This window comes from Lactuca sativa, chromosome 5 (assembly GCF_002870075.4).
Source record: "Lactuca sativa cultivar Salinas chromosome 5, Lsat_Salinas_v11, whole genome shotgun sequence".
Taxonomy (NCBI): domain Eukaryota; kingdom Viridiplantae; phylum Streptophyta; class Magnoliopsida; order Asterales; family Asteraceae; genus Lactuca; species Lactuca sativa.
This window is the reverse complement of record NC_056627.2, coordinates 289,286,735-289,303,269: the sequence shown is the minus strand read 5'-3', so window position 1 is coordinate 289,303,269 and position 16,535 is coordinate 289,286,735. Positions and strand designations below refer to the sequence as shown.

The 16,535-nt window shown below is 31.8% G+C and overlaps 1 protein-coding gene across 1 annotated transcript; it reads left to right on the top strand.

The window, feature by feature from the left end:
* Positions 1-264: 264 nt before the first annotated feature.
* Positions 265-1,808, top strand: LOC111910301 (60S ribosomal protein L28-2). Its single transcript, XM_023906115.2, has 4 exons — positions 265-421; positions 503-665; positions 1,219-1,382; positions 1,483-1,808. The coding sequence occupies exons 2-4, from the start codon at positions 518-520 to the stop codon at positions 1,621-1,623; spliced, it is 453 nt and encodes a 150-aa protein (XP_023761883.1). The 5' UTR covers positions 265-421; positions 503-517; the 3' UTR covers positions 1,624-1,808.
* Positions 1,809-16,535: the final 14,727 nt, after the last annotated feature.

Sequence of the window (16,535 nt, the reverse complement as noted above, 5' to 3'; positions counted from 1 at the left end):
GTTCGGATAAATTTGTCATATACATTGCTAATATAGGAACGAATGAAAAAAATATGCTATAAAAATAAAAATAAGACAAATTAATATATAGTTTTATTGGTCACAGGCCAAACACTAGTTTTATTGGTCATAGGCCAATGTTGTAACAGAGGCTTACCACGTATGCCCGCTAAAAAGAACCCGTGAAAAGGAGTCTAATCCAAACCCAAACAACCTAGCCAGTAACGAGTGTTCAAATTTAGATTAAGGGCTACAAGTGTAAAAAAATGAAAATCATAAGGGGTCTAAGTGAAAAGTTTAATTTCCCATTATCGATCTAGGGTTTCAACAGTGGGTTTGCATATAAAAGCGAACCTGGTCCATTTTGCGCCTTGAAGAACTCTCCCAGTGAACAAACGCCGCCGTAGCAAAACCCTAGACGGTGAGCTACCTTAATTTTCTTATCAATGGAGTGTGTTTTGATGCGTGATTTCATTCTCATCTTTATCATAATTTAACACAGGATTAAGCAGAAGATATGACTACCGTACCAGGGCAGCTGATATGGGAGATCGTGAAGAAGAACAACTCTTTCCTCGTCAAGGAGTTCGGTAATGGATCACAGAGCGTTCAATTCAGCAAAGAGCCTAACAACCTCTACAACCTCAACTCCTACAAGCACTCTGGTAATACTCAAGCGCAATTTCTTACAATATGGATTTCTTAATTGATGGATTAACTTTCATCACTTTTGTATTTGGACTGCGGTTTATGATTATCATTGAGAATATACAACGAAGAGCTTTGGGCCTTTATGAATTTCTTTCCTTCGTTTTCATGTCTTCAACTTGGTGTTGTTAATCTACAACTATTGCTACTCTGTTCCTCGAAGTAGAACATCTTGTAAAAAAGTGGTTTTAAGAAGATAGAGGCCTTGTTCTTTTGTCGTAAGCAACCATCGATGTCCAGTGATTATACACTCTTTGGCATTGTGGCAATTGAGATCAATTGATGAACTGTTTCAATACATCGCCAGCAAAATATGCCGTTTTTCTATTAGCTATCCTTGTGTGTGTTGATTATAGTGAATCTATTCTTTTAATTGAGGGATTTCTTTATTCACAAGAATCACTAGTTATTGATTAATGAATACATGAAGCTTGATTTATATATATGCTGATTAACACGAATTCGGCTGTATACAATCAAATATCAAATTACTTTGTTGATAACTTGCAGGACTATCCAACAAGAAGACTGTTACCATTCAGCCAGCTGGAAAGGATCAATCTGTTCTTCTAGCAACTAGCAAAACCAAGAAACAAGCCAAACCTGCAGCTCTACTTCACAAATCCATCATGAAGAAAGAGTTCAACCGCATGGCTAAGTCAGTTGTAAACCAGGTATCATTTTTGATTTTTAAAGCTCCTTAATTTCTAGTTCTGAGTCCAGTTATACCATCTTTAAGTAGTCATTTATGAAGTGTTTTTGGATCAATTGCAGGTTGCTGCTAACTACTACAGGCCAGATTTGAAGCAGGCTGCTCTTGCTAGACTGAGTGCTGTGAGCAGGAGCCTTAAGGTTTCAAAGTCTGGTGTCAAGAAGAAGAACAGACAGGCATCAAGGATTTATGGTAGGAAATGAAACAATGTATTAGTACTTTTGTGAGCCGAGTTTTTTTTTTCATAAAATTTTCTGTTTAGACTTCTAAATTTATCTTCATTGCTTTTCAATGTTGGTTGGTTTTGTTATTTTGAGAGTACTAGATTTTGATTTGGTGTCTTGACTTTGACATTTACCTTTTTATTTACTCTACTGTGCTTACTATAGGTTATGGTTTGTTCAATATTTTGGTATTTTCTGATACGTATGTTTTTTATTTGTCAAATAGTTATTAAAAGAAGAAAACTAATGCTTTCTTTGGTTGGCTTAAGGGTAGTTTATATTTCTTCTGTAGTTATGTACTTTCGGATTTGGGTAAATTACAGGAAATAGTGGTACCTTGCACTCTTTTAACATAAAATTGAAAATAGGAGTTTAGGAACGTGTAACAAATGAAGTGCAATGTTTAAAGTTGTGAAATTTTAGTTGTAATTGTTGGTGAAATTTTGTAGGGAAACTGGTATAAAAGTCATTAAGTTTATACAAAATTTTAATTTTGCATTGTTTTTATTTATTTATTTTGTTTTTATACCAAAATTTTAATTTGGCATTGTTTTTATTTATTTATTTTGTTTTAAATTTGACATTATTTTCTAATTTGTTACAATTATGATTACTTGACTCAGTGATTGTTGATATGGTATGTTGATTTGTTAAAATTAACAATGGGTTAGTTTATATATAATATTATGTTTTGAATGTAAAAAAAGTCAAAGTTTATAAACAAAATGTTAAATTGGCATTGTTTTTATTTATTTACTTTGTTTTAAATTTGACATTATTTTCTAATTTGTTACAAAAATGATTACTTGATTAAACCGTTAGTGATTGTTGACATGGTATGTTGGATTGTTAAAATTAACGATGAGTTAGTTTATATATGGCCGAACTTTGTATATGTCCTTGCTAAACATCTAAATATCGTATTTGTCCGGTTAAAACTCTAAATATCATATTTGTCTTTTTTAATGTTTTGTAATATCTTATATACCCAAATCATTTTTTTTTGATAATTTTTAGAGAAATTTACAAATATAACCAAATTCTTTAATTACTTTGTGGAAAATAGCCAAAAAAAAACCCAAATTCAAATATAACCATGACAATCGCAGATGGATTAAACTTAGAATTCCATCTGTGAACGTACAAGTCGTTAAAGCACAGTCGTGCTTTATTAACTTGTACGTTCGCATATGGTTTTTTTATTAGTTTTTTTTGATTTTTTTCCATAAAAATACCTCAATCTTTGACTGAAATCGCAGATGAACTAAGTTTATATGCGATTTCCTCTCATCCCACCTGCGATTTTGTGTTTATTTATTTATTTATTTTATTTATTTTATAATTTTGACTACAAAATTGATAGGGTTTAACTACGAAACAACCTTATTATATATAAAATTTTGCAAAAAATTATCAATTTAGTTATTTCTTTGTAATATTTGTTTAAAAAATCTCTAATAAAATAAATTTTCCAACAAAAACTTTAAAAAATATTTGAAAAATAAAATCGTTCATAATGTCTCTCTGGAGGGTTCTCCAAAAAAAAGTTTGAAAAACGAAAGAAGAAAAAAAATTATGTTTTTATACCCCTGAAAAGGGGAAATCACAGATGGATGCAAATTCACAGATGGAATGAGTCCATCTGCAAACATACAAGTCGTTAAAACACATCTGTGTTTTAGCGACTTGTACGTTAGCAGATGGACAAGCAAAATCACGGATGGATTGAGTCCGTCTGCGATTTTTATGGCTATTTTTGTAATTTGAGTTTTTTTGCTATTTTCCATGAAATTTAGTTATATTTGTAATTTTCTCTAATTTTTATTAATTTAAAATTCTTTTTCATAATCTTAAATCATTATAATTAAAAAAACATTTTAAATAGATAATATTGCTCTTAGTTCTAAATTCCAATACAATACAACAAATCAAGTTGAAGTTAATTATGATTGCAGCCTGGATTTTTTCATATCGCAACCACTTACAATCGCCTCATATTCCCCCTGCTGTCACAACCTCATATATTCAATTACATCATCAATATAAGCTTGAATTTCAGAAGCAAAACCAGCCGAAGCTCCATAACTTCATAAGTAAAACACATCAACAATGAGTTGAAATAGTTAATTATGGTTAATAGGGGCAATTTGGGTATGACATTCGATTAGTGCATGAAACGTTGCAATGTTATGTAAACATTGTGTTGTGATGCTTCGTCGTGCATATATCACTTAGTATTATCTTTGTAAAAAAGTTGATGGATGGTTTATAAAGTTTGCATTTACTGTACGTAAAAGTCTCATTTTATTGTCCTGCTTATCATTAATTGGAGGCTTGATCCATCAAAGTGGTTTTACTCTCTTACATATGAAATATGTCACGAATGAAGTAAGTTTCTTGCATTAATTCATTTTGATCCAACAGAAATAAAATTAGAATTGAACTTTCAAGAGTAAACCAGAATTATCTATCTACTTTCAAGAATAAGCCGATCAGAACCAACATTTAGGAAGATGATAACCAAAATTCCAAATCTATTTACCCCAACAAAAAACCAAATTGATTTACCCCAAAAATCTAATCGTTTTACCCCAAAAATCCATGTCAATTTACCCAAAATATCACTTTTAGATGAACACTTACAAAAAGCAAAATCAATTTACTCATTAATCAATGCTATGAACGAAGAAGAGTCACATACCTTAGATTAGATTATGGCTGAGGAACTGGTGTCATATGTGAATGAAGAGTGTGTTGCACCTGAAGGAAGAGTGAGTGTGTCGTGTGTGTGTAGAAGACATAGACCAGATCAGAAGGAGTCGATCTCCAGTTCTTCATCTATGTGATCAAGATTAGATAGTTGCGGGGTAAATTGGTTGATTGAATGTATGATTAAATGAAGGGCAATTTAGTCAATTAGATTTTTGTGATAAATAAATATGATTATAAAGTATAAAAATGATTAAAAATGTGTAAAAAACATTTGAAAAATATATTTGGGCAAATCCGATATTTTAAGAGATTAAGAAGGACAAATACGATATTTAAACTTTAGGTCGGACAAATATGATATTTCGACGTTTAACAAGGGTATATACGAAATTCACCATTTATATATATATATATATATATATATATATATATATATATATATATATATATATATATATATATATATATATATATATATATATATATATATATATATATATATATATAATATTATGGTTTGAATGTAAAAAAACATTGTATTTACATACAAATATAGTTTTTAAATAAAAAAATTTATTTATATGGTTTTAAATGTAAAAAAAAATATATACTTTCAAATGAAAAATGGTTAAACATTGAACAAAATAAAAAAAATGATATTCGATTTGGAACAAAAAATAGAATGTTAAACTTGAAAAAAAAAATAGTGTTTAAATAAAAAAGTGAAAACTAAGTATCGTTTGAGAAACAAATTTCAGTTTTGACCCGTTAACATGCTTTCATCAGACCTTATGGTTAAAGGTTAGGAGACAATCAGTTTTAGTCAAGTGGCCAAAATTGTTATAGTATATTACACGAACGGTCCCTACGGTTTAGGGTAATTTGCGAGCTTAGTCTCTAACTTATTATTTTTTTTTTTAATTCGGAAGGTCCATTATGTTTGTTTTTGTTATGCGATTAGTCCCTGTCCTACCTAAAAAACTATTTTTTCCATTTATTTTTTAATTTATTTAAATAAACACACCCCTAACCCCACCACCTACCCCATAATGTTCCCTATTTAAATAATAGTTTTTTTAGTTAAGACAAAAACCAAACGCGTAACAAAAAAAAACCGTAGGGACCAAACGCATAACAAAAATAAATAGTTGGGACCTTCCGAGTTTAAAAAATAGGTTAGGGACCAAACGTGCAAAATATCCCAAACCATAGGGACCATTCGTGTAATTTACTCAAATTGTTATAAATTGAAAAACACAATGTTAAATTTGAAATATAAAAAACCACAATATTAAATTAAAATTTTAATAGTGACTTCTAAGCTATTTTTCTAATTTTGTATAGAAAAATTTAAAACAAATTGATATTATTGGTAAAAGAAGTACAAGTACTTTTTTGTTATATGTAATTTAATTGAGTAAATTACACGAATGGTCCCAAAGGTTTGGGATAATTTATGTGTTTGGTTCCTAATTTATTTTTTTTAACTCGGAAGATCCTTATTGTTTGTTTTTGTTATGCGCTTGGTCCATTCTTACCTAAAAAAGACTATTATATCCTTATTTAAATAAATTAAAATAGTCTTTTTTATGTAAGATTAGGTGAGGTGGGGTGGTGTTAGGGGGGTGTGTTTATTTAAATAAATTAAAAAAATCAATGACAAAATAGTATTTTTAGGTAAGACAGATACCAAACATGCAACAAAAACAAACAATATGAATCTTCTGAGTTGAAAAAATAAATTAACGACCAAAAGCGCAAATTACCCCAAACCATAGGGACCATTCATGAAATTTACTCTTTAAAGTATATTGTTATTAGGCTTAAAGTAAATAAAAAATATAATAAAGATGCTAGATATTTTTTAAATTAGTTTTTCACTCATTAAAATAAATACATAGATTAAAAAAACCATCCGAATTAAAAAGAATAAGACGAAAAAAATAACATAAAAATCCCAAACATAGAAAAAAGACAAAATTACATAAATGGTCCTAATGGTTGACAAAATGGACCAATTATGGTCCTTATGACGAATTCTTTACACAGATGGTACCTGTGGTTTCAAAATCTTGCAAAGACGGTCCTTTTGACTAATGGTGTTAACTTTTTCAGTTAAGTCCTATGTGAAATGACATATTTGCCCTTCATGCATAAAGACGCTTTATGTGATATGTATCTACCACAGGGACCATTTATGTAATTTTCTCTATTATTTATTATTTTTTTTATTTATTTTAATTATATATTTAAGTATTTAGATTTGTTTAAATTTATTGTTTAATATATATATATATATATATATATATATATATATATATATATATATATATATATATATATATATATATATATATATGCTTACATTTTTTAACGTTTTGCTCAAATTATTTTTTCTAATCTTTTTGACATTTTCTTTAAGTAAATTTATTAATGTTTTTTATTTTGACGTTTTATTCGAATATTATTTTTTTTTGACGTTATGTTCGAATACATTTTTCAACATATAGTATGTTTATATTTGTTAAAGGATTTCACGGCTATTGTAATTATAATTCGTAACTTAATTCACTTTCAATTATGTTTTCATTTTTTTTGTTTTATCAGGTTATATAATTATTATTTTTTAATTCAAATATTTAACTATGTAATGTTGTATAATTATTATTTTTGTAAACTAATTTATTATCATTTTTTATAAAAAAATGTAAAATGTTTGTTAAACGTGAATATTATTAATATAGATTAGGTAGACATAGGCTACGTTGAGACCGCCTCACAACGTTGCCGAGAACGACCGGGTCATTTCACATTGGATTTAAATGTAATTATTTCGAGTTATTTTTTTTTTGTTTTTAGCAGTGTTGTAAAAAATCACAATTAGGTCCCGATTAATCTCATATTAATCCCTAAGAGCTACCTGACCGATTAGAGGCCCTTGCATTGTGATTTTTTACAACAATGCTAAAAACAAAAAAATAAAAAATAACTCTAAATAATTACATTTAAATACAATGTGAAATGACCTGGTTGTTCTCGGCAACGTTGTGAGGCGGTCTCAGCTTAGCCTATGTCTACCTAATCTACATTAATCATATTCACGTTTAACAAACATTTTACATTTTTTTATAAAAAAATGTTAATAAATTAGTTTACAAAATAATAATTATACAACCTTATATAGTTGAAAAATATAGTCGAACATAACGTCAAAAAAATAAAAAATAAATAATATTTGAATAAAACGCCAAAATAAAAAACATTAATAAATTTTCTTGAAGAAAATGTCAAAAAGATTAGAAAAAATAATTTGAGCAAAACGTTAAAAAATGTTAGCATGTATATATATATATATATATATATATATATATATATATATATATATATATATATATATATATATTCAACAATAAATTTAAACAAATCTAAATCCTTAAATATATAATTAAAATAAATAAAAAAATAATAAATAATAGATAAAATTACATAAATGGTCCTTGTGGTATAAACATATTACATAAAGCGTCCTTATGCATGAAAGACAAATATGTCATTTCACATAGGACTTAACTGAAAAAGTTAACGCTGTTAGTCAAAAGGGCCGTTTTTGCAAGATTTTGAAACCACAGAGACCATCTGTGTAAAGAATTCGTCATAAGGACCATAATTGGTCGATTTTGTCAACCATGAGGACCATTTATGTAATTTTGTCTAGAAGAAAACTAATCCCTATTCCTACGTCTAGTTCGGATAGATTCTTTCGGCGTAAGAAATATCTCCAAATCTACGCCCTTCTTGTCATCGACTTTCATTTTCAATATCTCAAAATCGGTTTTGTTTGTAATGGCATTTATGCGTCTACCATTTTTTGTTCCACCTGACTCATCATCGTGGCTTTGCTCTCTTGTATTTGGACATATCGATCAAATTCTAAAAAATGATCGATAACACTAGAACTCGAATTTTTTGAACCCGAACCGAAAGTCACATTCTTTGCTTTATTTCTTCCTATCGATCGACGAAGAGGTTGCTCATATGCAACATCCACCGAATCATCATTGATGCCAATGTATGTCCGATCGTCCGGTTTTTGTGAACTTCCACATGGATTTCTTGAATGCTTTGAAATGGAAGAAGTCGCTTCCGTCATACGTTTAATTTTGGAGCATCCTTCAATCATAGCCAAGGTTTTGAAATAGGGAAAATGTTTGTGGGTTGTTGTTTTATCATATTTTTCCATGTCCGCTCCATGTCTGCACTAAGCACATCAAAATCGTTTGACCTACTTTTGTGTAGGTTGGTAAGATTGTTGAAAATTTCGTCGAATTCGGTACAATTCAACCTCAAATTGTGCCACTTCGAACTTGTTTGGTTGGGATTTTAGCTTCATTTCCCATTAAATTATATTAAATGGTTCGAGCTTTTTCCAGAAACAAGTAGACGTTTGAGAATCTCTAATTATAGGGTTTTGGGACGCTGAAACCCACGCTTGTGCTAACTTCTCTTTTTCCTCTTTTGTTGCACCCCAGTCTAGCGGTGGAAACACCGAGCGGTGCAACGTGAGTTTATTCCATAACATAAATATCACTTCCATTTAACAACTAATAACTTAGTAAAGGGTTTAAGTTTATTCCATTTGAGTTTTATATTGGTAACTACAATCTTTGGTAGACTGCTAATCACTTCATAAGCTTTTGCTGAAAGATCTTTTGTCTCCATTGGTGTCCTAGGAATACATGTGAATTTTGAAAGGTCAACATAATGTTGGTGAGTTCACATGTTTTGTATACTTTAAAAATACTTTCCCGAGTTTGTTAGGTCAACACTTGTTGTATTCTCCAACTTATGTTAGTGGACCTGTGTTTACCAAACTGATTTATTAATGTTTCTGGTAGTGGATTCAGATAGTTTAGTAACTATATTCGAATTTATATCTTTGTTTATGCATAGAAAGGTGTATATTGTTACTTTCTTTAGTTCTTGATAAAATTTCTAGAATCCTTTGTTGTTACTAGGGTAATACTATCCTAGTATTCTTTTATTGTGTTGCGTGTACTATTATTCCCTTTGAGGTCTCCCTTAAAGAGTAGTAGATTAAGTTTAACAATGATAGGATGAGTTCCTATTATCGAGATCTGACTAGTGTTGTTGTCCACTTAGTATCCCGACACTTCATCAGACGTCGTCCTTAGTTTATAAAACTATGTGTGCTCTGATTGCCATCGAGTTGTAGCTAGCAACCGTAGGTTGAAGTGTCAACTCTATATAAATCTATACATATATTTCCCGATCACTTAAGATTTAACGATTATAGACCTGGGGCTTAGTAGCTAAAGGTTATTTAGCTTGTTGATGAATCGTGCCTCATCTAATGCTTGTTATGGGGGCCTACCTTGGTCGATGGTGTTGTTATTCTTCATGTATTTATACGGGTTACTTATTTTATATATATATATATATATATATATATATATATATATATATATATATATATATATATATATAACTAGGTTAGAGTGTTTTGCGTAGTCGAGTATTTGGGTAGAGTAACCGCTAGGTATCAAGCTTATCCAAAGATTGCCTATAATAACGACTAGAGTATCGACGTTTCCTGGCAATTGGCCAACATAACAACTAGGTATGATATTTATACTTAAAAGTTGGGCAGAATATCTAACATAATATCATCATAATTTTATGAGCATATTATACGATTAGTAATAACTATGAAATATTTGTATTTTTAACATGTATACCCCCGAAAAGGTTTAGAAAATGGGGTTGTGAACACACATGTGAAGTGTGCAACTGTTAATGTAGGGTAGAATTCGAGAGTTCGGAACTCGAGAGGCGCTCGGGAGCCAGTGGCACGAAAATCGAAAGAGTGAGGTGTGTTTTGAGGTGTGAGAAAGGATCAATTGGAACTTGCTATTTATAGGGGATTTTGGAGGGCACATCGTGCAGTGCGTGCCGTGAAACTTTTTGGATTAGGTGTCTAAGCCCATAACTATAATTGGTATATACTTAAATCGATAGTAGCACAGTCCTTTTGGGCTGCCCACAATACTAGCAATTAGACATGATGACTTTTGGAGAAAGAGAGAGAGAGAGAGAGAGAGAGAGGTTGAGTTTATTGAAATAAATGATTTATTAATGTATTATGAAAATAGTATATTAATTAGAAATCATATTATTTAATTAATAATTAATCAAAAACTAACTGGTATTAATTTTGGGATTAATGTAATTAATTAAAAGTGCATTGGCTGTTTGACAATTTATTGATAGTTGAGGAAAGGGGTTCTAGAACTTCCCTTGAAGGTGTTGGATGAAAACTTCTAGGAAGACCCTAGAATTTTCGTCAAAGGGCTCTTGGATGGGAGTTTATAGGCTGCATTGTCACACCCCCGAACCAGACGACGGAAACGTCTGGGGGTTGGGTAACTTCATCTTGTAATATCATCACAGTGTATATAATTGAATCAAAGACAACATCATCATCACACATGAAATATAACAACCATCATAGTTTACATCAGTGTGTTGGTTTACAAATTACATTCCAAAGGTCAAATGTATGATGATAACAAAAATACGCAAAAATCCACGTGTTCTTGATAACCAACTGGCATAACGATTTCCTGAGAATACAAGTTATTTTGAAAATGGTCAACATATATAATGTTGGTGAGTTCATGAGCATGTTTGTAAGAAAGGTTTTGTATCATTTGTAAACTCTGGAGAATCCGATATTTTCCACAAAAATTGTTTGAGCGTTTTGTTTCAAATCTTATATTATTGCATGCGTGTTCATATTTTGAAAATGTATAAAGAGAGAGTTCCAAAAATTTCTATATTTTCTGTTGTAAGTAAAATGTAAGGTATCGTGTTTGTTTCCCAAAAAATCCGATATTTTCTGTCTGTAAAAGAGTTATGGTCTTTAAACCATAAGACCCGAGTGTTATAGAAATGAATAGCTCGTACGTGTATCAAAAGTATAGTATAGGTATTCCGTAGATTTATCGTGTTGTTAAACTTTATGTGAGTTGTTACAACCATGCTTGATATGACCGATCTGCCTGTCATGACGTTTTTCAGGCGTCGACTTGTTTAAGGTAAGACATTTGTCACCCTAGACTGGCTTAGTCTAGCTGTAGCGAACAACTCAGGTGTGGGGCTGTCAAACCCATATAGATCTATACACGAACTATCGCTCTCTCTCTCCAGGAGACTCTGGTTATAACTACAGGACTTAAGGTTTTACACTAGGTAGGTACGAATGAAAGAACGTCTCACAAGAACCTTAACTAAATTCACGCGGACAGTGTATCACATTGTTTACCGTTTTAAAATAATGTTTTGAGTATGCATTTGATTACAAAACATTGGTGATGAAAATACCATTTGTTTTTATCAAAGTGTCAACTATTGTTTGTTATTGGCCCGATTAACATAAAATGTGTCGTGAGGCCCAATAAGAAAATCAATGGGCCTATAAGGCCCAAATAACATGTATTGAGAACACAAAGCCCAATAAACAAGTACATAGGTATTTAAGACCCAATAAACATGAAATGAATATACGAGGCCCATCAAACGTGTAAATGAGTCAATAATGCCCAATAAACATGTAATAAGTATACAAGACCCAATTAAAGTGAAAATGACGTAATTAGCTAATTTGTTATTATAATGCTTGTTTTGGCTCAATTACTACCAAAGTGACATAAAAGGCCCACTTTCCTTAGAAATGACCTTTTTGGCCCAAATAATCAAGATTTTTCAATAAAAGCCCATTTTGTCATATTTTAATTATTTGGCCCACTAAAACCAAAATCTACTACAAAGGTCCATTTTCGTTTGAAATGACATTTTTATCCCATTAAAAACTGAAAGTTTGTAAATAAGGCCCATTTTGATAAAAATGATATTTTAAGCCCATTAAGGCCAAAAATTTACATTTTAAGCCCATGAAACCGTGAATTTCCACATAAGGCCCCTTTTTATGAAAAATGACCATTTTAGAGCATTAAAACCCCGAAGGCCCAAAACAAGTCCATTTTGCCAAAAATAACACTTTTGACCCATATAAAATTGTGAATGTCATAATAAGCCCTTTTTTATTTATTTATAAAAACAGTGTTGTAAAAATCCCGACTAGGTCCCGTTTAATCTCCGATTAATCCTTAGGCGCTACCAGACCGATTAGAGGGCGCCTAGCGATTAATCCCTGCATACACAATGAGTGAAACAGTTGAACCTGATGAAAATTTAACACTTTGAAGAAGTTATATCTCAATATAAACTATTTAAGGTATTATTAGTCTTTTATTAATCATATTAACCTATTTTGTTATGATATTAGTGGCATTTATGAACTTTATATGGTATTAGTCATATTTAATTTTTAAAAATTCATCAAATTAGCAATTAATGGTCTCCGATTAATCCCCTGATTAATCTCCGCCTAGCCCGATTAATCCCTTAACCCCAGTCCACCGACTAGCTAATGTCAAACGATTTTTACAATCTTTTATAATAATGACTCTTTTGACCCCTTTAAAACTGTGAATGTCTTAAGAACCCATTTTTATCCAAAAATGACTCTTTTGGTCCTCTCAAAACCATGAGTTGTCACAAAAGGCTCACTTTTTGTTTATTTGTCAAAAATAGCCTTTCATTAGGTTTTCTTTTGTTTAAAGTATCCTTTAATATGTTTTATCTTTTCAACAACATAATGAGTTACATAAAGTAACTTATTTTCCTAAGATCTTCAAGACTTGGAAATATATCAAGTTTATGAGGGTTTGACATAGATTCATAACATATTTGCACAACACATCATGAAAATACACACACGCATGCATAAATACTTAGATCTTATACATAACTAACTTGTATTCCCCCCCTCCCCCCCAAACATAGTAAAACCGAAAACAAGGGGGTATGAAGCTCACCTTGGTGATGGATTCGATTTTGATGAAGAAATGAAAGAGAATGAAGGTGTTTTCGGCCTTGGAGTGTTCCTTTGGGAAGAGTTTCGAACTTAAGAAGTTCTAAGAAGCTTAAACAAGAAATGAAGGTAGTTATGAGAGTAAATCCTTAACACAAAATGGAATAATTCAACTTGAGTTTATATAATCTTACCACAAGTGTGAAGCTTGAAGTGATCTTCTTGCACACACCCAAACTCACGAATATGAAGAGGTAAAAGTGAGAGAGTTCTTGAGAGTTTAGAGAGACTTAGAAATGGAATTAAGTTTGAAGTGGAGGGGGGGGGAGGGGGGAAGGACCGAGTTTTAGAGAGGAAAAGAGAGGAGAGAAATATCTTGCCTTGAAGCATGAGATTCTTAGATGTATGTGAGGTTAGATGCATGGATATCCTCCATGCAATAAGGAGGTGTCAAGTATTTAGATTAATTAAACTATTTTTTTACACATACACACACACACACACACACATATATATATATATATATATATATATATATATATATATATATATATATATAACCGAGAATGGAGATGGGGGTGAAAAGACAAGGAATGTTGGGCTAGTATTGAATATTAACCGAAAATATAAGGTCCAATAAGGAAATTTTCAGCCCATTAGGCCCACATATGTGTTTACGACCCAAAGTGATAGAAGGAATGGGTTTTCAACCCATATAATTAAAGAAGATGATTTTCGGCCCAATAAGGCCCATGATGAGTCTTATGGCCCAAAATGCTATTGTTTATAGAATGTGAGTCCAATTTGGGCCCAAATGAGGTTTCTTAGCCCAAAAGAATCAAGTTGAGGGTTTATTGGTCCATTAGGCCCAATAAGAGGATCCTGGTCCAATAAAAGTTTGAACCGGGAAGTTAGGGTTTCAAATCCAAAGTTGAGTGAATGTAGTGCATTGAATTTGGTTTAGGGCTTCACGTGTGAATTTTGATTCAAATTATTGTTGTTGAATGAATACATGTATAACATAATACTTAGGGTTATAAGAATTCTCCAAAGGTAATTGTACATGGACATAATTTCGTAGCCTTAAAGTACTAGTTGTGACATCATCCCCCCGTTAGAGGGAATTTCATCCCAAAATTCTTTTAAAAATCGATCCCAAGAGCTAGAGTAAAGGTGAGGGTATATGAGTATATGCTAAACGTGCTCCTCCTTACTTCTAGAGTATATGAGTATTATATCAATGAAAATGATTACAAAGTTATCGAGGGATGGGCGGTAGACTCGATTCATGAGGTCCATAAATGCTGCAGGAGCATTTGTCAGACCAAAGGGCATAACAACGAATTCATAATAACCATATCGGGTTCGAAAAGCTGTTTTGGGATATCTTCTTCCCGGACTTGTAGCTGATGATAACCGGACCTTAGATATATTTTAGAAAAATAACTGGCTCCTTGAAGTTGGTCGAATAGATCATCAATCTGAGGGAGTGGATATCGATTTTTGATGGTGAGTTTGTTTAACTCCCGATAGTCGATGCACATTCTTAAGGATCTGTCCTTCTTCTTAACAAACAAGACGGGGGCTCCCCAGGGTGAGAAGCTCGGTCTGATGAATCATTTGTCTAAGAGTTCGCTTAATTGACTTGATAACTCTTGCATTTCGATAGGAGCTAACCTGTAGGGTGATTTGACAATTGATGTGGCTCCCGGTATTAGGTCAATTCGAAATTTGACCTGTCTTTCTGGGGGTATTCCCAGAAGGTCTTCAAGAAATACGTCCGAAAAGTCACATTCCACTGGGATATCTTTGATGTTTATTTCCTCTTTTGTTTTATCCGAAACGTGGGCGAGGAAGGCATAGTTTATCTTGTGTAGGCATTTTTGTGCCTTGATGCATTAGATAAGACGGAGATTGGCACCAAGTTTATCACCATAGATTATTAGGGTTTCGTAGTTGGGGAGATGAAGGCGAACAGCCTTCTTGTGACACCTAATATCAGCATGGTGGGGGCTTAACCAATCCGTGTCGATTATCACATCAAAACTCCTAATATTAACTGGTATCAAATCTATTTGAAATGAGTGGTTGTTTAATGTTAACGTGCATCCTATGTAAACGTCTTTGGTTGTTTCAGTTTTCCCATTACCCATCTCCACCGTGAAGGCTTCACTTAGCTTTTGGGGTTGTTGGTTTAGTAAGTTTTTGAATTTGTTACTCACGAAACTCCGCTCAGCCCCACTATCAAATAGAATGCATGTGTAAGTGTTGCTCAGACAGATCCATGACAATATTTCTTTATACCTACTCCCAACGTATGACCGACTGTGGATGTTTGAATAACCTAGTTATTCTGGAAGTCAAAACATGCAAACTGAAACATAACAATAATACTTAATCCTATATGGCCCCAAACTTGTGAGAGTAAATAAAATACTTCTATTTATCCACCATATTGATTACTCATTATTTATCATTTAATGTTTCGGATAATCAACTCATTACTTGAACAACAACAATTGTCCCATGCTCTAAGCATGCACACTTTGTTTCTTATGGTCCATGCTTTGTGAAATAGATCAATTGAAAAACTTTTCCAATGATGCTCATTTCACAATTCCCAATACTTATCATTTGTGTAAGAACACAAGGTTCTTTGCTACTATTAGAATATGCTAGATTCTAACATTTTATGCAACGATCCTTTCGTAAAGTTATAGCACAAAAGTCACCAAGACTTGGCCAATGAAATTACAAAGTACTCTATTGGAAATTGTTACAAGATAATTCCATAGATGTGAAGTCTCACATTCAAAGTACATTCCATTGAACATCCTTCTTGCATAAAAGTTTTCTAATCTAGACATAGAATCTCAACATCCAAATCCTAATATGGAAACATTTCCATATTTGCCATATGACAACTCATTTTTAATAGAATCTTATCTATTCATAATAATGTCGATACGGTCCATCCAATACCATACTTCCAACTACTCACAAGCGACCAATCCTCAACGAACTTTGGATCGTCCTTTAATAGTTGTTTAATTATTTTAGTCAAAACCGATTCTAGTCCTTTTTCCCTCTTAATGCGCTAGAAATTTGGAAAATTTTAGAATGGTCAAATATTATAGCATTTGCAATCGATCCTATACCCGAAGCGTATGGGACACGATGCATAATGTCTTACATAAAGATATGATACTTTATCAATCTTCTGCCA

Coding starts and splice junctions, on each gene's coding strand:
- LOC111910301 (XM_023906115.2), top strand. CDS start 518: ATGACTACCGTACCAGGGCAGCTGATATGGGAGATCGTGAAGAAGAAC. Junction 666..1,218: donor CAACTCCTACAAGCACTCTG/GTAATACTCAAG, acceptor GATAACTTGCAG/GACTATCCAACAAGAAGACT. Junction 1,383..1,482: donor CTAAGTCAGTTGTAAACCAG/GTATCATTTTTG, acceptor GATCAATTGCAG/GTTGCTGCTAACTACTACAG.